The sequence below is a fragment of the Equus caballus genome, chromosome 7, assembly GCF_041296265.1.
Source record: "Equus caballus isolate H_3958 breed thoroughbred chromosome 7, TB-T2T, whole genome shotgun sequence".
In the NCBI taxonomy this organism is placed as follows: Eukaryota; Metazoa; Chordata; class Mammalia; order Perissodactyla; family Equidae; genus Equus; species Equus caballus.
The window spans coordinates 26,860,460-26,883,363 of record NC_091690.1 but is presented as its reverse complement, the minus strand read 5'-3'; the positions used below and the strand labels follow the sequence as shown (position 1 = coordinate 26,883,363).

The following is a 22,904-nucleotide window of genomic DNA, read 5'->3' as shown; positions in this document are numbered from 1 at the left end:
AATATTAATCATGTTTTAATACGCATTTTAAAATTATGAGTAAGACTGAGTATCTTATCATGTTATTGGCCATTTGTATGTTGTAGAGGATAAAATGCCCGTTGTGTCCTTTGCTCCTTTTTTCTTTTTTTTAAAGATTTTTTTATTTTTTCCCTTTTTCTCCGCAAAGCCCCCCGGTACATAGTTGTATATTCTTTGTTGTGGGTCCTTCTAGCTGTGGCATGTGGGACGCTGCCCCAGCGTGGTCCGATGTTTTGCTCCTTTTTTTAATTTAAAAAATTCTGAAAAATTTAAAATATAGAAAAGTACATAGGCTGTTATAACACCTACACATAAACCTGCCACTTCAAATAAACAAATGTTGATATTTTCTAATATATGTTTCAAATATTTTCCATCTGTTCCTCTTTAAAACAAAAACATTATAGATAAAGTTCAATTCTTCTAAGCATTTATTCATTTCCCCTCCCAGGACCAATCTGAAAGGAGATTAGAGGGGTAGAGAGATATGGAAAACAGAGTCAATGGAAGATTTCTACCTTAGATTAATTAAAATCTTTAATGTTCGCTCAAAACAACTGTATTAATGCTATGTTTTTACACTGCCTAAATTTAATTTGAAATCTAATACCAATGAGAAACTACTTCAGCTTTAAAAACAAAGTATAACACAACCACAATGAGACACCATCTCACACTCACTAGGATGTCTATGATCACAAAGACAGACAATAACAAGTGTTATCAAGGATACAGATATTGGAACCATTGTACATTGCTGGTGGAAATGCACAATGGTGCAGCCACTTTGGAAAAACAATTTGGCAGTTCCTCAAAAAGATAAACATAAAGTTACCATTTGACCCAGCAAATCCACTCCCAGGTATATACCCAAGAGAAATAAAAACACGTCTACACAAAAACTTGTACATGAATATTCACGGAAATATTATTCATCAGAGGCAGAAGGTGGAAAAGACCCAAATGTCCATCAGCTGATGAAGAGACAAACAACATATGGTAGGCATAGCCACAAAAAGGATATTATTTGGCAATATAAAAAAATGAAGTACAGTTATGCACTGCATAACAACACTTTGGCCAACGATGAACTGTGGATACAATGATGGTCCCATAAGATCAGTACCATAGAGCCCTAGTGTGGTGTGTAGTACGCTATACCATCTGAGTTTGTGTAAGTATATTCTATGATGTTCACACAATGATGAAATTGCCTAACGAGGCATTTCTCAGAACATATCCCCATTGTTAGGCAACAAATGACTGTATTAATAAAACCCACAGCAAAAGCATACAATGGTGAAAGACTGAACGCTTTCCCTCTAAGACTGGGAACAAGGGAAGGATGTCTGCTTTCACCATTTCTATTCAACACAATACTGGAAGTTCTAGCCAGAGTAATTTAAAAAAATAAATAAAAGGCACCCAAATTGGAAAGAAAGAAGTGAGATTACCTCTGTTTGCAGATGATATTATCTTATGTGTAGAAAACCCTAAGGACACCACTAAAAAAACTATTAAAACCAATAAACGAGAATTGTGATGTCACCATCATGGTGGAGTGAGTTTGCCCAGGACTCTCTCCCCTCCAACATTCAACAAAAAGGAGCAACCATATTCCAACAGAAAATATCCTAATAGCAGAGGAATCCTTGGAGAGTCACAGCAGCCAAGTGACAGAGGGTGGAGAGGCTGGAGCCCCCGTCAGAAGAGCTGGAGTGGGGTGAGAGAGAACTTTGCTCCCTCCCCTAAAGACTGTAGTCGCTGCTGCCACAGGAGGCTCCGTGAGGGAAGGAGCGGTGGAGGAGTCATGTGTCCGTGGGATCACCCAGGACTTCCTAGCACCCTTGCAGCCTAGAGGGACGCCCTCTAACGGCAGAAAGCTTTTGCATGGGGTGACCTCATCAAGCCAAGACCCCAGGAGACCAGACAGCAAGAGCTGATCCGGAAACTGGGGACTGCATGCTGGAGAAAACACTGTACCCCCAACCCCCCACCCCGCCTGCCCGGTGCCATCTCTGCTGAAGGGGGAGGGCTCAGAATACATGGCTCTCGACCCCCACCCAGTGGTGATAGGCTGTAACTGCAACCAAATAATATCACAATGGGAAAAACACGTAGTTCCACCATCAATCAGTTCACCAAAACTCCAGACCAGAGAGAAAACAAATACCCAGAATTCTGCCCTGAAGACTCAGAAATGAGTGAACTAAATGACAATGAATTCATAATAGCTATTGTCAAGAAACTCAATGAGGTCAAAGAGAATATAGAGAAACAATTCAACGAGTTCAAGAGCTTCACAAAACAGATTGAAACTATAAAGAAAAATCAATCAGAAATACTAGAAATGAAAGACACAATGGAAGAGACAAAACAAAATACAGACTCCCTGAATGCTCGTGTGGATACCACAGAGGAGCGAATCAGCATAATCGAAGATGGACGTGTTGAATTGCTCCAGACAGAGGAGGAGAGAGAACTGAGACTAAAAAGAAATGAAGAAAGTCTCCAAGAAATATCTGACTCAACGAGGAAATGCAACATAAGAATTATAGATATCCCAGAAGGTGAAGAGAAGGAGAATGGAGCAGAAAGCGTGTTCAAAGAAATAATAGCAGAGAAGTTCCCAAATCTAGGGAATGAGAGAGAAATGTGTGTGAACGAAGCTTTCAGATCTCCTAGATTTGTCATTGTAAAAAGACCTACTGCAAGGCACATAGTAGTAAAACTGGCAAAAATGAATGACAAAGAAAGAATGCTCAGGGCAGCAAGGCAGAAGAAAATAACTTACAGAGGAACTCCTATCAGACGTTCAGCAGACTTCTCTGCAGAAACCTTACAAGCTAGAAGAGAATGGAATGACATATTCAAAACCTTAAAAGATAAAAATCTTCAGCCAAGAATACTCTATCTAGCAAAAATATCCTTCAGATATGAGGGAGAAGTTAAATCTTTCCCAGACAAACAAAATCTAAGGGACTTTGTAGCCATGAGAGCCCCCCTACAAGAAATCCTCAAGAAGGCCCCCATCCCTGAAAAAAGAAAAAAAGGGAGAAAGGGGTCACAAAACACAGAGTAGGGAGACAGATAGAATAGGATAGCAAATATTCAACTATAGCATTAGGATAAAGGGAAGGGAAACACCAAAAACAAAGACAATCTTGTCACTTTAACCACAAACTCACAACGCAAGTTGGAATAAGATACGAGAATTATAACTTAGGAGGGGAGGAAGAAAGGGACTGAATCAGTTTAGATTAAGGAAATAAGAGGCAATCAGAAAAAGGACTATGTTATGCACAAGATTCTGAATACAAACTGCAGGGTAGCCACTAAACTAAAAAGTAGAACAGAGACACAAAAAATAAATAAGGAAAAAACAAAGAAACACAGCACAAGAAACTGCAGAAATCAATGTGTAGACCAAAACACACAGGACGAGAAACAAAGGAAACACAGGAAAACTGGAAAATGAATGACAGAATGACAGCATTAAGCCCTCATACATCAATAATCACCCTCAATGTAAACGGATTGAACTCTCCAATAAAAAGACACAGAGTGGCAAGATGGATTAAAGAACAAGATCCAACAATCTGTTGCCTCTATAAATTTTTAAAAATTGAAATAATAACAAGCATCTTCTCTGATCCTAACACGATAAAGCTAGAAATTAATTACAAGAAAAAAGCTGAGAAAGGGACAAAGATGTGGAGAGTAAACAATATGCTATTGAACAAGCAATGGATCATTGAAGAAATTAAAGAAGAAATCAAAAATCTCTGGAGACAAATGAAAATAACATGCCATACCAACTCATTTGGGATGCAGCAAAAGCTGTATTAAGAGGGAAATTCATCGCAATACAGGCACACCTTAACAAACAAGAAAAATCCCAAATAAGGAATCTCAAATTACACCTAACTGAATAAGAAAAAGAAGAACAAACAAAGCCCAAAGTCAGCAGAAGGAGAGAAATAATAAAAATCAGAGCAGAAATAAATGCTATTGAAACAAAAAAGACAGTAGAAAGGATCAATGAAACAAAGAGCTGGTTCTTTGAGAAGATAAACAAAATTGACAAACCCCTAGCCAGACTTACAAAGAAAAAAAGAGAGAAAGCTCAAATAAACAAAATCAGAAATGAAAGAGCAGAAATAACAACAGACTCCAGAGAAATACAACAGATTATAAGAGAATACTCTCAAAAACTATATGCCAACCAAATGGATAACCTAGAGGAAATGGATAAATTCTTAGACTCTTACAACCTCCCAAATCTCACTCAAGAAGAAATAGACAATCTGAACAGACCAATCACAAGGAAAGAGAATGAAACAGCAATCAAAAGCATCCCAAACAATAAAACCCCAGGACAAGAAGGCTTTCCTGGGGAAGTCTACCAAACTTTCAGAGGATTTAACACCTATCCTTTTCAAGCTATTCCAAAAAATCAGGGAGGATGGAACACTTCCTAACACATTCTACAAGGCCAACATCACGCTGATACTAAAGCCTGACAAGGACAGTGCGAAAAAGGAGAACTACAGGCCAATATCGCTGATGAACACAGATGCAAAAATTCTCAACAAAATTTTGGCAACCAGAATTCAGCAATTCATCAAAAGGATCATACATCACGATCAAGTGGAATTCACAGCAGGGACACAGGGATGGTTTGACATCCGCAAATCAATCAACGTGATACATAAAAAATGAAGTTGGACTCTTACCTAACACCATATACAAAAATTAACTTAAAGTGGATCAAGGGCCTAAAACTATAAAACTGTTAGAAGAAAACATAAGACAAAATCTTCACGATACTGGATTTGGCAATGATTTCTTAGATATGATACCAAACACATGGGCAATAAAAGAAAAAGTTGAAAAATTGGACTTTATGACAATTAAAACATTTTATGCATCAAAAGACACTATCCAAAAAAAAAAAAAGCTAGTATTCAATGATTTCTCTGAATTCTGTCTCAAATCCTTTCAATCAGAATAATCTTAATTTGGCATGTTAGGTATATTAGGATATATAAATAAATAAAAATTTACTTATATACATATAAATAAGCAGTGCACTATATATATATATATATATATATATAGCTGCCAATAATGTCAGGTTCATTATTTTAATTAATCCTCAACAAATTGCATTAATATTTCTACATTAAAGATAGGGAGAGTGAGCTCAGAGAAGTTAATCAGGTTGCATCCAATGTAACATTGATAGCAAAAGGGCAGAAATGGAGCTTGAAGTCAGTTGTTTCTGCCTCCAGAGATCACTGCCAGCATTCTATGTGGCAGCAAAAGACATGGATAAATCAAAGGAATCTTTGTCTTGTTGGCAAAAAGGCGGTGCCAGGCTACTCAATTTGAGGCTGCACTCTGAGTTCAGGATGCTGGTTTCCTCCAGGAGTAAAATTTTACATGTGTTATCAGTAATCAGTTCTGAGTGACTACTGGGAGAGGCTGTGTGCAACTTTAATTATAGTTCACCCAAAGACCACCATAGCTGGACAGAGCAGGACCTATGAACCATATTTTCTTGCCCCCAAAATACCTCCCTCACCAATCTGAAAAAAAAAAGGACTATCCCCAGATTAAAAAGGCAGCCCACGGAATGGGTGAAAACATTTCCAAATCATGCATCTGATAAGGGATTAATATCTAGAATATACAGAGAAATTCTAAAACTCAACAGCAAAAAGCTAACCACCTGATTAAGAAATAGGCAAAGGCCTTGAATAGACATTTCTCCAAAGAAGATATACAAATGAACAATAAGCACATGAAAAGATGCTCAACATCATGAATCATCAGGGAGATGCAAATCCAAACCACCATGAGATACCACCTCATACCCATTAGGATGGCTACTATCATAAAAGCAGAAAACAACAAGTGTTGGCGAGGATTTGGAGAAATTGGAACCCTTGTGCACTGCTGGTTGGAACATAAAATGGTACAGCTGCTGTGGAAAACAGTATGGCTATTCCTCAAAAAATTAAAAATAAACGTACCATATGACCCCGCAATCTCGCTTCTGGGTATGTACCCAAAAGATGTGAAAGCAGGATCTTGAACAGATGTCTGCACACCCACGTTCATAGCAGAATTATTCACAATAGTTAAAATGTGGAAGCAGCCCAAGTGTCCATCGATGGATCAATCAATAAGCAAAATGTGATACACACACACATACATACACACAGAGTGGAATATTATTCAGCCTTAAAAAGGAAAACATCGATGAATCTTGAGGACATTATGCTAAGTGAAATAAGCCAGTCACAAAAAGCCAAATACTGTATGATTCCACTTACATGAGATACTCAAAGTAGTCAAAATCATAAAGACAGAAAGTATAATGGTGGTTTCCAGAAATTGTGGGGAGGGGCTGACCTGGTATGTAGTGGTTTAGTTCGTGTACTCCAACTTGGTGGCCCAGGGTTTGTAGGTTCAGATCCTGGGTGTGGACTTACACACCACTCATCAAGCCATGCTGTGGTGGCATCCCACATATAAAATATAGGAAGATTGGCACAGATGTTAGCTCAGCAACAATCTTCCTTAAGCAAAAAGAGGAAGATTGGCAACAGATGTTAGCTTAGGGCCAATCCTCCTCACAAAAAACAAAAACAGAAGTTGGCGGGGGAGAGAGAATAGAGAGTTACTGTTTAATGGGTTTAGAGTTTCAGTTTTACAAGATGAACAGAGTTATGGGGATGGATGGTGGTGATGGCTGCACAACAATGTGAATGTATTTAATACCACTGAACTGTCCACTTAAAAATGGTTAAGACGGCAAATTTTATGTTGTGTGTTTTTTACCACAATAAAAAAATTCATCTGTATTACAATTTCAAGTGTGATTTACATACTTGTACATTATTTGCAAATTCAGAACAGGAAGTGAAGATGTTTCTACGTACTTGCTTGTTATTTATAGATCATGTAAAGTTTTCCAAAAACATTAAATATTTTCCTAAACTATAAAAAAAAAAAATTCATCTGTAAAGAAACAGAAATGAAGTACTGATGCAATGTTAGAGTAGGGAGAAATCTTGAAAGCCTTACGTTGAACGAAAGAAGCCAGTCAGAAAAGGCCATATATTGTATTCCATTTATGTGAAATGTATAGAACAGGCAAATCCATAGAGACAGAAAGCAGATGAGTAGCTGCCAGGGGCTAGGGCTGAGGAATGACTGCTAATGGCTATGGGGTTTCTTTTGGGGATGCTGAAAATGTTCTGGAACCATACAGTAGTGATGGTTGCACAACTCTGTCAATATATTAAAAGATACTGAATTGTATGTTTTAAATGAGTGAACTATATAAGAATTATATCTCAATAAAGCTGTGAAAAGTTGTAAAAAAAACAAAAAAAGAAAGTTGTTTTTTTTTGTAGAATCAACTCTGCAGCTTAGACCAACAAGTTACCAGAATATTCTGAGACAGGAGGAAAATGACCACGGTAGCTGTTACCTGCAAATGAGAGCTGCTTTAGGCGGGCATTTGATCGAGCTTCCTGGACTTTATCTGTCAGTGACTTCCAGGCATCTATGAGGAAATAAAATATCTGGTCAAACACCTCTTAACACCAATGGCATGCACAAACATTGTGCTCCCCACAGCGCAAAGACACACCACGCGAGAGGAGTTTGTTGTTGTTCTCGTAGTGTGGATCAGTTCAGTGCACTAGAAGGTGCAGTAGCCAGCAGGGCTCCCTGCTGTTAGAAGGGACACAGAAGCAGTGAGGAGAGCCAGACCTTCTGCAAATGACTCTGAACCACCAAAGCATTCGGCTCCCCTGCCGGCAGTCTGCGTCCCAACCCCGAATGTATGCCATCAATTCTACTCCCTGTATCCCCATCCAATACAATACCAGCACTAACAACTTAATCAGGACTCTGGGGAGATCATAACCCCGCAGTTCCTTAAAATTAAGGGGTGTAATTAGAAAATCTTTCCAGTTCCTTCCAGCTCTAACTTAAGATTCTATGACCTCTTACTGTCTGTTGGATTTCTTACCAGCACTCCACACTCAGTATATCTTATGTGGAACTCATACATTCGAACTGGTAATTTTCTTGTTCTCCTTACATATCTGTCTTTCAGTCACTCAGGCCTGAATCTTCAGTCTCTTTGACTCTTCTCTCCCCACTCTCCAGATCCAAGCAGTCATTAAGTATGTTCTTCTTTCCTTTCTTTCTCTTCCTACCAGAAATGGGCTTTATCACCTGACATCTCCGCTGCAGCAATACTCTCATGAGTGACCTCTTGCTTTTAGTGTCTCTAATTCAATCTATTTTATATGGAGCTACCACATTAAGCTTCTCGAAATTCAGCTTTTATCTCACTCCTCAAGATTTAACAAGGCCTCACGGTTTGGCACTGAAGGCCCTCGCAAACCTGGGCCCAACCCACCTTCCCAGTTGTGTTTTTCACCGTTACTTCACAGGGATTTCATCCTCCCACGTGACGCCACTCTGTACCCGCCAAACGCAATCCTGTCTTTTAACTCTGCTTACATCCCTCCTTAGAAAGGCTTTCCCACTCCTCTTTGCCTAACCTAAATTCTATTATCTCCTTTAACAGAATCTTCTATTCTATTAACCTTCACTTTTTTTTGATAACTCTAACTGACCCATAGCAGTATTTCTCTCCTTCAAGCTCCTCTGGTACTTACTACCTAGAGAACATTCACCAGTCCTTCAACAGCCAGTGAACATCTACATGCTGGGGATACAAAGATGAGGAAGAAAATAAAATCCCAGCCCTTACAGGAAGTTCCTTGTTGAGTAAGATAAAAGTAAGCGAACATTTAGAAAACAAATTTTAAGCTATGAGAGAGAAATATTTGAGATCCTAAAAGTTGCTGAAAGGAGAGAGGGAGAGTGCCTCAGGTCAGGGAAGACTTTCTGAGCTGAATCTTGAAGGATGAGCTGGAGCTCCCAGATGTATGAGAGGAGAAAGAATATTCCAAGCAGAGGGAAGCAATGTGTGAAGGCAGAAGTCAGAGAGAGGTGTGTGCAATCTTAAAAACAGAACCTATATCAAGTTTTCACATAAATGATGGACTATTTCTCCAATAACTAACTATTAAGGACATGTTAAATATATAATGTGTCCAAATATCTTCCACAACACCTAGCACAAAACTGCCCAAACAGTACTAATATAGACAGCGTGGATCCAGCTGAAACAGGGCCTGTGCTGGTGGGCCAGCCCAACTCAATCCACTGACCTTCAATACTTTCCGCACAGATCTGAAAGCCATCATCACTTGAAATTTCAAAAACAAGTCCTTTCTTAGGCTTTTTCTCAGCAATGCTTTCCTTCCGCTTCTGTTCTTGTTGGAGCCAAAGCATCAGTGGAGAGCTGAAGTTACTTTCTTCTTCTTCCACTGTTTTTGGTTCTATGAGAGAGAAAATAGGGGCGAACATGCAACAGCACTTACTGAGCACTGACTTCACATACATTATCTCTAAAGCTAACACCATTCCATAGTTGGTATTATTATTCCCACTGACAGATAACAAAACTGAGGCTCAAAGAGGTGAAGCAGCTTACCCAAGGTCATAGCTAGAAAGTGGCTAAAACTAGATTTCTTTTTTTTTTGGGTGAGGACGTTCACCCTGAGCTAACATCTGTTGCCAATCTTCTTTTTTATTTCTTTCTTGCTCAAGGAAGATTAGCCCTGAGCTAACATCTGTGCCAATCTTCCTCTACTTTGTATGTGAGATGTGACAGAGCTTCTGGTATGACAATTTGATAGTTTTTCAATAAGTAATTGCCCTCAATAGGGTCAAAGTTAAAAAATAATAATGGCTAATACGCATGAAGCACTATGTATGAGGCATTCTTCTAGGAACCTCCTATAATATTAACTCAGAAAAACCTTACAACAACAATCCAGTGAGGTAGGTGTTATTCTTATCTACACATTGAAGGTGAGAACACTGAGGCAGACAGAGGTTAAGTACTTGGCCCCGTTTCATACAGCTTATCAGTGGTAAAGCTGGGATTTCAACCCATCGGGCTCCAGAGTCTGCAAGTCAGCCACCACCCCTCACTGTCTTCTTACATAAAGAAACGTATCTCTTGGGGAATCAGCAAATCAGCGGAACGTGATTACGTCCCAAATCTTCTGCCTACGCATTTTCTCTACCTGGTTCTCTTTTGGGATGTCCCCTCGATGGAAATGGGCAAAGCCTTATATCCAGAACTCTCTAATCTTGAAGTGACCAGTTGTTTACTGATCAAATTCATTAGGACAGATGGAAAGTGCTACAGAGATGTATCTAGTGTCATAACCAATATCTGGCTATCTTATATGATAAAAACCATTGTTGGTTTCCTTCAGTGACAACTAAGGGATAAAGTCGGGTTATCACTAGCTATTTAAACCACACTGCTGTTAAAGCAAGCAGAGCAGAAGAGTCTTCACAGATTTTTCAGTCCTGCGTCCTTTAGTTGACAGAAGATCACAGAATACGCAGCAGACGAGCGCTGGACCAGGAGATGGATGCTCTGCTCTGAGCTTTAGTCCACAACTCTGACCAATCACTTCACCTCTTTGGAGCTTAGGGTTTTTTTTTTTTTAATCCAGAAAAATCAGTAGGTAATGTAGGTGATTTTTATAGTACTTTTGGCTTTGAAATTCTGATTCTGACCTGTTACCCACCCACCTACCTGTACTTTCTTGTTCATTTGCTGGATTTTGCGTCATCTGAATCTCAGGAAGAGCAGCCACTTGCCTAAATGAAAAGAAACCTAAATGTGAGCTGTAGCATCAGCTAGTTCTTCAAGTCAAAGACAAAAACTGCCAACAGTCTGCCATACGGCTGTGTCAGCTACACAAAACAACGAGTAGAAATGAACCGTAGGGCGCTTTGGGTACAACCTGTAGAATGAACACCACCACCACACTACTGTATGGTACATGGCATAAAAGTATCTTTTATGAGATTCTTTCCCCAATATTGACATTAAGTTTCTGCTTTTGGAGTTGTAGACTGTGTCCTTGAAATTTTTCTCATATCCTTAGTATTAGAAAAAAATGAAAGGATACTTGTTAGAAGCAGTGCTGGAGTTACTTAAGTAAGTTAGCTGGTTTAACTAAAAATAAAAGTATGTTGCACAAGCCAGTAACCCACCACCGATTTTCACTGTCCACAATTAAATAAATCTTGGAAACAATCCAAATGCATATCAATAGAGGACTAGTTAAATAACTTATGGTATGTCCACACAAGAGAACTAGAGGCAGGCGTTAAAAAAATGAACTGCATCTACATGGAATGGCACAGAAATATCTACACAATACAACATATGAGGGAAAAAAACAAGTACAGAACAGTATGTACACATACATTTCTTTATATGCATAGAAATATCTGCACGGATTAAAGCAAATTATTAGCAATGGTTACCTCCAGGGAAGAGACTGGGAGGAGGGTAGCCAGGATGAACACAGAACCATTATCCATTATTTAAATAATTTCATGCCTTTTTTTTTTTTTGCAAGTGTGTATTACTTCCATTAAAAAAACCGTGACAACAAAAATCTTTACAAATCATGAAAAACTATTTTTAAAATGAGGTAGATGGAATTGAGGGCTTAATCTTAGAGAACTAATCTTTATTCTCACCCTGCGGGCTGCCCACACTCCTTCTGTGATGACTGTTCCACATTAGCTGTATCTTGCTGCTCCGGCTCTGCTCCCGGAGTCCTAGAACAGAATTATTTGTATCTTTTCAAAAAAAAACCACCAGTAAATACGTACCAAATGTGGAGGTCAGCGTAAAGAAATGACTCTATCGCAATCTGATAAAATTTACGAGCCGGGAAAACTAACCCGTGGTGATACAGGTTAGAGAGTGGTTACCTTGAGGGGTACTGACTAAGCAAGGGCACAAGGAACCTTCTGGGGCACCAGAAATGTTTTATATCTTGATTTAATGGTGGCTACATGGGTGCATACGCATGTCAAAATTGACTTGGGCACTTTAAATATGTTACTCTTTCACGGTAATGTTTTATGAAAGGAGATCACGAGGATCTACAACAGGTGGTCTGCCCTCCAGACGGGACTAATCATCCTTCCGCACCCTAAGGCTCAGCAAAAAAGAAGCAGGAGCAAACAGCAGCACTGTTTTAAATCCGAGCAAAGAGTAATCCAAGATGTGATTCTATCCAAGAGACAAACTGCCCACAGATGGAACTAAATTGTGCTCTATAAGTCACCACCATGAGAAAAAAGAAATCAAAGTCAAAACCCAGAAAACCCCCGAGCAATGCAGCTTGGACAGAGGAACGTCCCTCCCGGAAGACCACCACTGCAACAGCCGCTGCCCCAGAGCACACACCCCACAGACCCGGCACAGCTAACATTCGGATCTCTCACCCTGTGACTGAGGTCAGGGGTGTCGTGTTGGCTTCTTGGTCTGGAATGTGTGCTTCAGAACTGGTCCGCAAATGGGAAACCTTGTGCTTCTTGCCATTCCCTTTGTCCAAAGGCAGCTGAATCCGTTTGATTTTTGGTTTGGGTTTAGTGGGACCCGGCACTGAGGGGCTTGCTGACTGCTGTCCGGAGGATGGAGAGCCCCCAGGAGAGGCTGAGCTGGCTTGCATAGCTGAGGATAAAGCCTTATTCTGCTCTAGCCCCATGCTGTTAGGAGCATCTACTGTTTGGGTAAAGTTGGATCCCTGGGTCCCTGGAGCAGAATCAAGATCACGCTGGGAGGAGAGAAGCCCAGTTTTGCTGGCAAGGAGCTGGTTCACGTGCTGAAGCTGATAGTGTTCTCCTGCCTCCCCAGAAGGGGAAGCAGCTGTTATGCCCGTGGTCTGAGTAGAGGGGAGCACACAGATGCTAGATGCTGCTGTCATCGCAGCAGTAGAGGGAGTCTGTGATGTCCCCAGCTGTGGAAACATTCCTGAACTTGGTGGTAAAGCCACAGGCTGGTCCTGAATCCCCAGGCTCTGCTGGCTAGCTTTGATTAAAAGATTGCTGATTGAGCCAATATCTGGGGCACCAAGCAACCTCGGGTTGGTTAATGCAACATGTCCTGGAACTGATGCACTACTTGCAGGGGCTGTTGTTGTTGGCATGGATACAACATTCAAGACGGAGGAACCGGATGCCAAGCCAGACACAGGCCCTGATGTGAGGTGGCCAGAATCCTGGCTTATGGTTGACGTGCCAGCCGCCGTGGCAGCACTTCCTCCCACACGCTGTGGCAACAGGGGTGCCTGTTCAAAATACATGATGCCAGATTTAGACCTTTTTATGATGTTGGGGACAGTTCGGTGAGATGAAGTATTAAGTGACCCCAGATCTAACAGATTGGGATGATTTGGAAGCTGGGAGGGTGTGAAGTTAATCAATGTCATATTAGAAACCACATCAGAAGGGGCAATGTTTGAAGGGGTACTAGAGGGAGCAAGTTTTTTATTCTTTCGGGTCTGTAGACGAGATATGGGTCTTTTCTTGAGTCCAGAGGATGGAGTGGCTACTGTGGTACTGAGGTCTGTCCTCTGGCTGGCTTCTGAAACCAAAAGTTGGGGATCTGGAGGAGGCTGAACCCCAATAAGTAGGCCTGAAGGAGGACTGCTGATATTAGGTGGGAAACTACTTTGAGTAGCTGCAGGGAAGGAATGTAAGTGCTGGTGATGAGGCATGGGGAGCAATCCTTTGCTAGCAGGAGGGAACAAAGGTTGAGAAGTTGGCAAGCTTGGATTTAGTCCTGTGGTCAAGGTGAGACCACCTCCCATGGGCCCCAATACTGAAGTATTTGTCTCCATCACATTGGGTGTAGAACTAACAGAAGAGGTCAATTGGATTTTTTGGGTCACTCCATTTGGAAGAGTTTGGAGAACATAAAGTGGCTGCATGTTCTGGTTAACAACAATGAGTTTTTCAGTGGCTGGTTTCAGGTGGGGTGGAGTGGTCTGGACAGCTGCATTAGAAATCTGAGATGGGCCAGGACTATCAGTAGAATTGGGCACATATTTCTGGTTCTGGATAGGAACGGTAGGGGAAACAGGTACCTGAAGGCCAGGGGTGCTACTGTTTCTAGTTAAATCCTGATTGTTGCCATGACCTTGCTCCACTGAACCACAAGGAGGGCTGGAGATGTGGTCCGCATCCATGTGTCCTTGGATAAAGTGATCAGGAGTCATGTGGCCTTCAGGGGTTGGATCTACTCCTGGACTCAGCAGGGCTGAGTCACCTTCAGAGGAGGCCACAGATTTTTCTGTGATAGTTACTCTCTTCTCTCCTGAGTCTGAGATTACAGCTAGTCTACTGGGATTCTGGCTAGGGACAGTGGGACTCCGGGTGGTCAGGACAGAGAGATCAGATGGCAGCTCCAGGGGCAACTCGAACTGCTCCTCTGCTGAGATAGAGGAAGAGACACTGCTGTCCACAGGTTCTGTGGGTGGCAACTGCTGAGAAAAGACTTCAAAAAGACCCATGTCTTTTTCACGATTACCGTCAAGACCCAAGCCTTCGCCAAGATTCAGGAGCTCTGATGAAGAGGACTCTGGGCTCTCACCCAGCGCCTGCATGGATGGAGTATTCTTTAGAACAAAGTCCATAATGTCTGAGGGCAGGATATTCCCACAGTCATCACTGTTGTTATTATCTGAATCAGATTTCAGGAGCTCAGGATTATAAGTGTCCAGTAAATTCTTGTCCGAGGGGGTGCTTGTGTGGACTCTGCGGCTCGACTCCAATGAGCTGAGCTGAGCTTCCAAGGAATCCTGCCCCTGTGTTTTCACTCTGCTTACAGAGTGGCAGTTATCCATCTTCGGCTCATTTTTGTGGCCAACAGAACTCTTGATGACATGTTCTTTCTCACCAGCATCTTCAGGTCGATCAATCTTCAAGTTCTCTGTTCCATTTTCTTTACCATTTCTTTTTGGAATCTGGCTGCTTTTCCTTGTTGTGGCTGTGACACTAGTGTCACTCTCTGTCCCGTCATCAACACCATCCAACTGTGAGATTTTTGGAAGATCACATTGTTCCTCCTCCCGGAATAAATTATGAGATGCCAGCCGTTCCTCTCCACCTGAAGAAATCACTGTTCTGGTGAAATTGTAATAGTATAAGTCATCTTCATCTGAAGTGCTTAAGTCGTCAGCCCCATCCACCTGTCCTTCAGCCGACCTCTTGCCTCGCTTCTTCCCAGTTGAGCTGCTGTAGAACGGAATGTCTTCTTCACCATAGGATCTTACTCCATAGAGTGGGGTGAGCCCAAAGAACATGTTAGAACGTGCTCGGGCACTACGACGGGGATATCTCCTCTTGAAAGAGCCATCCTCCTGAGGTTTGGGGCCATCTGGAAGCATTAGGTTTCTGTCCTGTACTGGAAGATTCTGATAGTTGTTACTTTGAGAATCTTGAGATGAGGTATTATTGGGGCTTGGTTGGGCCACTGGGCCATCTCCTGGACTTTCGGAGGCTGAAATCGGTTCTGTTGGAGATGCTGACTCTATTTGCAAAGGGGAGACAGGACTACTTTCTTTCAGGGTATTCTTGGACTGACTCTCACTTTCCATTTTTAGAGGTGTCAGTGTTACTTTAACTGTGCGTTTCCGGGGTGTCTGTAATTCCTTGGCAGATCCTTCTACTTGCAGGGATGGAGCTTTGGGGACTCCTGGAATAGAAAGAACTTTGTCCCCAATCTTATCAGAAGAAACATTATTACATGGTCGTCCCATAAACTCAGGAGTCAAAACTTCATCCACAGACTCTGGCTTCAGGTTTCCTTCTTCACCAGTCGTCACCTGACCAGGTTCCAAAAAAGATTTACTGGAATGCTTTTCTTTGAAAGTTTCTTTACTAGATTTTTTCCCTTTCTGTCTCCTGTCTCTGGAACTAGATCCCACATGTTCATTGGTAATGGATGATCTGTTGCTTACTCCAGAGAGCTTCAAGGTTTTGACTTCAGTATCTTCACTGGGAGGGGGATTAGCTGATTGGTTAGAATCTGTATGTTGGTCTCGATCGTTCCTTTGCCCTCTCAAATGGACTGGTGGGAAGGAGAGGGTCTCTTTAGAAGAAAACGGCGCCGAAGAGTGTTCAACATAAGTGCTGATTTTACTAACATTTAATTCTCCAGATGTTGTATTATGAACCTGTGGGGCCAGTTTAGGAATGCCAGGGTAAGCCACGTTATGTGCAGATCCCTCCGAACTCTTGGAACTTAGCATTTTGGTCTTCTCTCCCTTCAAAGAGGAGCTCTTGGATGCCAAGTCTGAAGCAGTGGAATGCTTCATTTCTGAAGATGAAGATCCATCCAAGTGACTGGTTTTAGTGCCCATAGTAACCACTGTCCTTTGCAAATTTGAAGAGGTGGGAGTGTTTTGTCCTAAATTAGTATTTGAATTCAGTGGACCTAAGACATGATCGACTGCTTTGGTACTTGACTCAAGATCTGTAGCAGTCCCCACGGTGGAGACTGAGGAAACACTATTCCTGGAGTAAGTACTCCCAGTTCTCATTGGAGACATTATCCGGAGTTTAGATCGCTGGGGTGACAAGGAAGAAGTACTATGACGCCTGGAGCCAATGCTGCGAAGTCCAGAGGAGAGTAAAGGATCACCCACTGTGACTATTTCATGAGTGGTTGGGGTAGGACTTCCTAAACAAGAGAGAAAAAGTAATAACGTCTATTACAGATAGAACAAATGTGTGGTTGTCATTGGTTTCAATGACTTGGCTATCTATATTTATAGGTAACTAAAAATTAACATTTCCGATTAGCAAAAGTCACTAAGGTAAAGTTGCTTGAAAGAATTACAGACTAATTTTTGAGTCGACCTTCTCAGGTAAAGTAGGTCGATGAAGTCCTTTACCTGCAGAAGGCAACGGCCGACAGCCAGGGGCTCTCTGTGTTGGAGAATAACTAGGTGTTGGAATCCTAGGGACCTTGGAGATGACATGATAAAAACAGGAACCAGAGGTCTGCGAATGAGGAGGTCGGTCTGGTGACGGAGGACTTATATTCTCAGCTGTGTTATGACTTTCTTTAGATGAAATTTCTGTGGTAAAAAATAAAGTCTTACTGAAAAAGTCCAATTAAAATACCAAACAAATGAACCCATAAAACGCCAGCTATTAGATAAATATCAAAATAGAAACAAACAAGAGCTTCTAAAGAAAGGATTTTTTTCCCACCCTTCAATCACAGTACTCCCAAAAATCTAATTCAAGTCCCCTCTCGATCACAGACTAACCTGCTAAAGATGATGGACTATGAGCGATGGTCCTATTTTCATCATGTTCAACAGTGCTGTTGATATCCGGCTCTACAACTGGAGGCCGGCACTCTACTATCTTGCATGTATACACACAGCGCTTGCGAGCATCTGTGGTGCTCCAGTACACCCTGGAACACCTGGCAAACAGATTTGTAAAGCCACCATAAGTGACAGCATGGAAGCAGAGGCTAACAGTCAAAATCTCTTCTCATCGTAGGTTCCCTGGTCCCCTTGATTAAGAGAATTTAGCTGTATTTCATCAATTCTTATTATAGATTCCCCTAGTTAGGATGTTCCAAGCTTTTTCAAGTCTTTGGTTTTTCCCAGCCTCTCAGAAAATAGCACAAAATCTTTTTTATTGTATTATAAGTAGGGGACAAAAATAGTAAAATAACCTCAAGTGCAGAGAAAGAAAAATACTAACTACTATAAAAAATAGTTACTGGCCGTCAGGAAGGGACTACTGCCCCACAATGGGTACCAAGTAAGGAAAAAGCAAACCTGAGGCATTTCCTTTGGGAGAAAAGCCCCAGGAAACATGGATAATGTAAATGCTTCCAATCTGTTGGAGGCTGACGGAGCCTAGTCTACACAAAGGGCTGCCAGCTGACATGGGAAGCACAGACTGTGTCGTCAGAACTGGAATGCAGAATAAACTGGAGTATATAAGGCAAACGGAGACTCCAAAGGCGGAGAGATAGAGAATTGTAAATTTATATTGTCAGCTTGTTAGAAGTTTAAACAATTTTCTCCATTTAGGAAAAATTGTAAATGCTTACTGGAGAATCTGATTTTTATTGTAGGGGTTTATAATTTTAGGAGGGCCTATAAAATGTACAACTGAGGACTGGAGAATGAGGTGTTTGATTCATGACAACAATCTGAACTTCTGAATCCAGATGAATGGAATTTAGTGGATCTTAAGAGACAGACCTTGTGTTTTCCATTTAGGTTTTATTTGGAAATTATTCTGAAATTATGCTCTCCTTCTCTAACTGGATTTAGCTGACATAAAATGATACTTTAGTCCCAATCTACAAGAACTAGAAAAAAACAGTAGTTAATTTTTAGTAGCAGTTCAAAGTAGCTAACAAGTCTGGCCCTACATGTAATGACCTCCTCATGGCTTCAGGGTGCTCAAGTTGTGGGGGCTGCTGTCTCCTCTTTACAGTGCTACTTACTGATATCCAATAGGAAAGAGCTTATCTTCACAGTCAGAGAGATCATTCAGAATTCCTAAGCAGTCAATTGTCATGGAGCCTGAACAAGGAAAGAAGAACTGATTAGAGGGCATAATGAGAAGGCTCATTTTAACTGAAGACAAGAAAGTGCCCAATGATGCACCCAGCTTCCCCAACAACCAAGGCCCACGTCGCACCAATCATCATGTGGATGTTTTCTGGTTCCAGGCCATTGAGAAACTTCCTTCTCAAGCTGATTCCTTCAAAGTCCACAAACACTCTTCTAAAAACTTCAAATCCATTCTCAGGAACCACCTTAAATGGAAACCGAGGGTAGCTGTTAATAGGCTGCCCCTTGACACATTATGCTCATGGTACTGACTCTCTTAGAGGGAAAGTACAGAGCATATCTCAAAATCACCCTTCTGTTTCACTAGCAAGACTTCTGTATTTCTCCTAAGAGGAAGTGGTTCTAGTAACACCTAGTAGGAAGGCGAAACAAAGTTTACCATCTTGTTATTTTTAGCACAGTTTCCCTGAATTCGTAGAGAATTCAAAATGCAACTAAAGCTCTCTCACCTCGCCTTTGATCAAATCCCGGTGTCGTTGGCAATACACTTTTTTATCGTCCAGAAAGACACAGTTCTTGGCTCGGGAACACATGAAGTGGTAGTTGCTGGTACAGGATGTGAGGCAGCAACCCACAGTGGCTCCTGGCTTTTGGCAGAATTCACATCTCTAACAATCCAGAAAGAACAGAGTCCTGGTCAGACTTTCAGATGTTTTAAGCCATTTTCCATCTACTCTACAGAATCACCCCAGTCTGGGCTTCCTACAATTCATTTTGTTTATCGGTAATCTGCTAAATTACAGAGAAAGTCAGATAAGCCATAAAGCTTTCTCTAAAAATCCTCTCTCTCCTATTGTCCAACAGGCCCTATAACTACTAAATTTAAGTATTACAATTTGATTTAGAATTTGGACCAAAACATAGGTTTTTTTCTAGGATGCAAGACTGATTTAGAGGAGATGAAACTTTGAAGATCAATGCTAAAAACATCATCTTTCTAGAAAGCTATTATATGCAAAAGAACTCAGTTCTAGAAAGATAAAACTAGTCAGAAACATAATGGTTCTCTACTTACTAGGCTTAACAGATAAACTGATCATGTGACTCAAAGATCTCCTTCAACTGGCCTGTTTGTCAGCACCTTATTCTGTTACCGTCACAATCTGGGCTCCTCCCCAGGGAAGACTATGTTCTCCACACAATTTACTTCTATTGTTTCTCTGCACGTGCTATATTTTTGTTTCTTTTTGATAATCCTTCATTTTCTCCCCTCCTTCAAAATATAGCTTTTAAAATTTTTAAGCTTTACTCCTTCGTGGCCTTTTCTGTTTACTCTCAGCTGCTACTGATCCCTTTCCACATCCCCTCTTCGTGTATGTATTTACGTGTGTTTATCCCATGAAACTTCAGAGTGTTGATTCCACTGGGACCTTTGAGTCATTTTGTCTAAATCACTTAATAAGTTAACACCTTTCTTGCACATCTGAATTATCTCCCAAACTACGTATACTTTATTTTCTATTTGTTTTGCACCCATCCTCTAAGGCTCAGTCAGAACAGCAATCTGCCTACAGTGCACACAGTATTTGCTGTTGGCTAACCATTCTGAAGGCACTAAGAAAACCATAGTGAGGCAGCATTTAGCCACAGAAAGACTATCTGGAAACTAAGAGGGTATCTTTTCGATAACATTTACCCACAAGTTCTTACCAGCTGCTTGCCCCTGATCACAGCCATATGCACATTCTTTAGTGACCCATCATCATCTTCAAACACTTCTGCTGACCACAAGGCGCAATTTACATGTGTCCACTCATTTTGGCCAATGTATAGCAAACGGCCAGCATCCTAGGAAATGAAGAGATTTCTTTATTCTTTAAAAAATATCATGTCAAAGAAGATTTTCCTTGCTATTAGCTTTACCTCGGTGAAGATAACTTCAATAAATCAATGATAACTCTTTAACTTAGGGATGCACACAAAAATCACAATTCATTTTTCAATGTTTCTCTGTTTCCACTTCTCTCTTTTCTAGATGACCTTTTCCATAGACTGGAAATATTTTATAAACGCAGAGAATTAAAAAATAAGCAACATGTGGTAAGTTTATAAAAGTATGCACTGACTTCTTTAAAACCATCTTTCAAAGGCAGGTCTCTCTCTCTCTCAGCTTGCATTAAAAAATCTTTTTTTCTTGTAAGCTCACTACGTGCCAGGCAGTACATAAGTCTCTACATACATTATTTCCTTTAATCCTCATAACCCTTCTAAGTATTATTATTATCCTCATTTTAAAAATGAAACTGAGGGTCAGAGAGGTTAAGTTCCTTGCCAAGGTCAACAACTAGTCACTAAAGCACAGAGATGAATCCAGGCAGCCTGCCGGAACTGGGATCCTAACCATTCTGCTATACTACATTGAACACAAGCCATTTAACATGCAACTTATGTTTTATTGACTTTCATAAAATCTTTTTTGAGGAACTTCCTGTAGAAATTACTAGACATCAGCAGGTTAATTTAAGGCAAAGCATCTTTTAAATCAACGAAATCAGTTATAGACAAAAACTCAAGTGCCACAAACTAAGTGACAAACATTCATTAAATAAATGGCACCCAGTCATCAAGTTTAGACACAAAGGACAAACAGTTCATTATGGTTGTCTAATAAATAGGACCCTATTCGCCAAGGTACTTACATTAGCACTGTCATCACCATACGTCAAACATAACGCACACTGTCTATTATCTTCTATGCCTGGGGGTGGGTTCAGTTCTGGGCTATCTTCTCGACTCCTATCAGTACCTTGGAACCCAAAAGACATCCAGTTAAAACTGGCAATACTATGTCTAACTTGTAGGAGAAAAGATAACAATTCAGCTTAAAAGCCTACAGCCTACAAAATAAACACTTCCAAAAAGTGTTCAAAGTTATACTATCTCACCATCTGTTACACTATGTATATCATTTCCTTGTTAACATTCCAAAGGAAGCAAAAATAATGATTTTATTACATTTAAGGATGACCTGAAAATTTCTTTCCAATATGCGAGTATATTAAATTTGGATTCACAAAGTCAATCATGAGCACCTAGAGAGAAACGGATAATGGCTCTTCGTTTGGTGCCTTACTCAAAATCGGTGGTGTAGGAGGGTGCGGAGGAGTTGGTGAGTCTGGTTCTCCAGGCCCTTTAGGTTTGGGAGCTGGAATGATTTTCTTCATTAAAGGAGGCTGCTCAGTGTGGCTGTCTTCCTCTCGCTCCTGCCACTGAGCATAATTATGGTCAAGTGAAGGTGGAAGCACTGCGTTTGGTAACATCCCACTGCTGAAAACAATCGATTCAACAAGCATTTATTGAACTCCTACAATATACCTAGAACTATACAAAATAATCAAATTCTTGATATCATCAGGCCTCGGCCCCATGCATGAGCCTTTCACAGAATGTAAGAACAAGTCACAGAATTTGAAAACTGCCTAAATACAAAGGACTTTATTATTTTTAAAAATATAATATATCTCAATCTTGGTTAAACTTCCAGAAACAAATGATAACCTTACAAAAGAATCAAAAGGATTTATTGGAATAAAAATGTAAGGTTAAGTATGGAGAATCAAGAGCAGTAGAGAGAGCAGCCCAGACGAAACAGAACTCTAACAAGCCGAATTATTGGGCCATATATATATAGAACATATGCCACAAGTTAAACCAAGTTCCCTAAAACATAACAAATACATAAAGAAAGAAAAAAAAGGGCAACAGACTATACTAAACATTAAGTCTTGTCTCTACACCAGCACTGAAAAGGCATTTCAACTGGTTTTTTTTTCCCGAGGAAGATTAGCCCTGAGCTAACATCTGCTGCCAATCCTCCTCTTTCTGCTGGGGAAGAGTGGCCCTGAGCTAACATCCGTGCCCATCTTCCTCTACTTTATATGTGGGACACCTGCCACAGAATGGCTTGCTAAGCAGTGGGTAGGTCTGTGCTTAGGATCCAAACCGGCAAACCACAGGCCGCTGAAGCAGAATGTGGGAAATTAACTGCTGCACCACTGGACTGGTCCCTCAACTGATTAATTTTTTAGTACTAAAACCTAGTCTAAAAAATCCTCAATCGAGAAATATAAGCACTATCAGATGTCTAGCTGACAAGGAGGAAAAAAAGTAATACTGAATTTACTTACTTGCTTGATACTTTATTTGGCTCCCAAAACCTGGACTTTTTGACACTGAACCACGGAAAAACACGTTCCATTTGCTAACAGAAAAACAAACAAACAAACAAAATGTAAGCATGTGAACATTCATTTGGAAACCACATAAAAAACAACACTGTCACAA

The 22,904-nt window shown here is 40.8% G+C and overlaps 1 protein-coding gene across 8 annotated transcripts in view; it reads right to left on the bottom strand.

Annotated features, from left to right (window-relative positions):
• The window catches only part of KMT2A (lysine methyltransferase 2A), an 80,526-nt gene that overhangs the window by 11,909 nt on the left and 45,713 nt on the right, over positions 1–22,904 (bottom strand). For 7 of the 8 annotated variants that reach the window (XM_070273681.1, XM_070273682.1, XM_070273678.1 and 4 more), the window contains 14 exons: positions 22,748–22,821; positions 21,694–21,887; positions 21,260–21,366; positions 20,271–20,408; positions 19,070–19,228; positions 18,688–18,805; positions 18,491–18,569; positions 17,286–17,446; positions 16,905–17,090; positions 12,451–16,690; positions 11,695–11,775; positions 10,736–10,800; positions 9,288–9,458; positions 7,526–7,600 (listed from right to left, as the gene is read on the bottom strand). In XM_070273681.1, coding sequence (XP_070129782.1) covers positions 7,526–7,600; positions 9,288–9,458; positions 10,736–10,800; positions 11,695–11,775; positions 12,451–16,690; positions 16,905–17,090; positions 17,286–17,446; positions 18,491–18,569; positions 18,688–18,805; positions 19,070–19,228; positions 20,271–20,408; positions 21,260–21,366; positions 21,694–21,887; positions 22,748–22,821 — 5,848 coding nt within the window. The remainder of the gene's footprint in view (positions 1–7,525; positions 7,601–9,287; positions 9,459–10,735; positions 10,801–11,694; positions 11,776–12,450; positions 16,691–16,904; positions 17,091–17,285; positions 17,447–18,490; positions 18,570–18,687; positions 18,806–19,069; positions 19,229–20,270; positions 20,409–21,259; positions 21,367–21,693; positions 21,888–22,747; positions 22,822–22,904) is intronic. The other variant, XM_070273683.1, reaches the window with a different exon arrangement.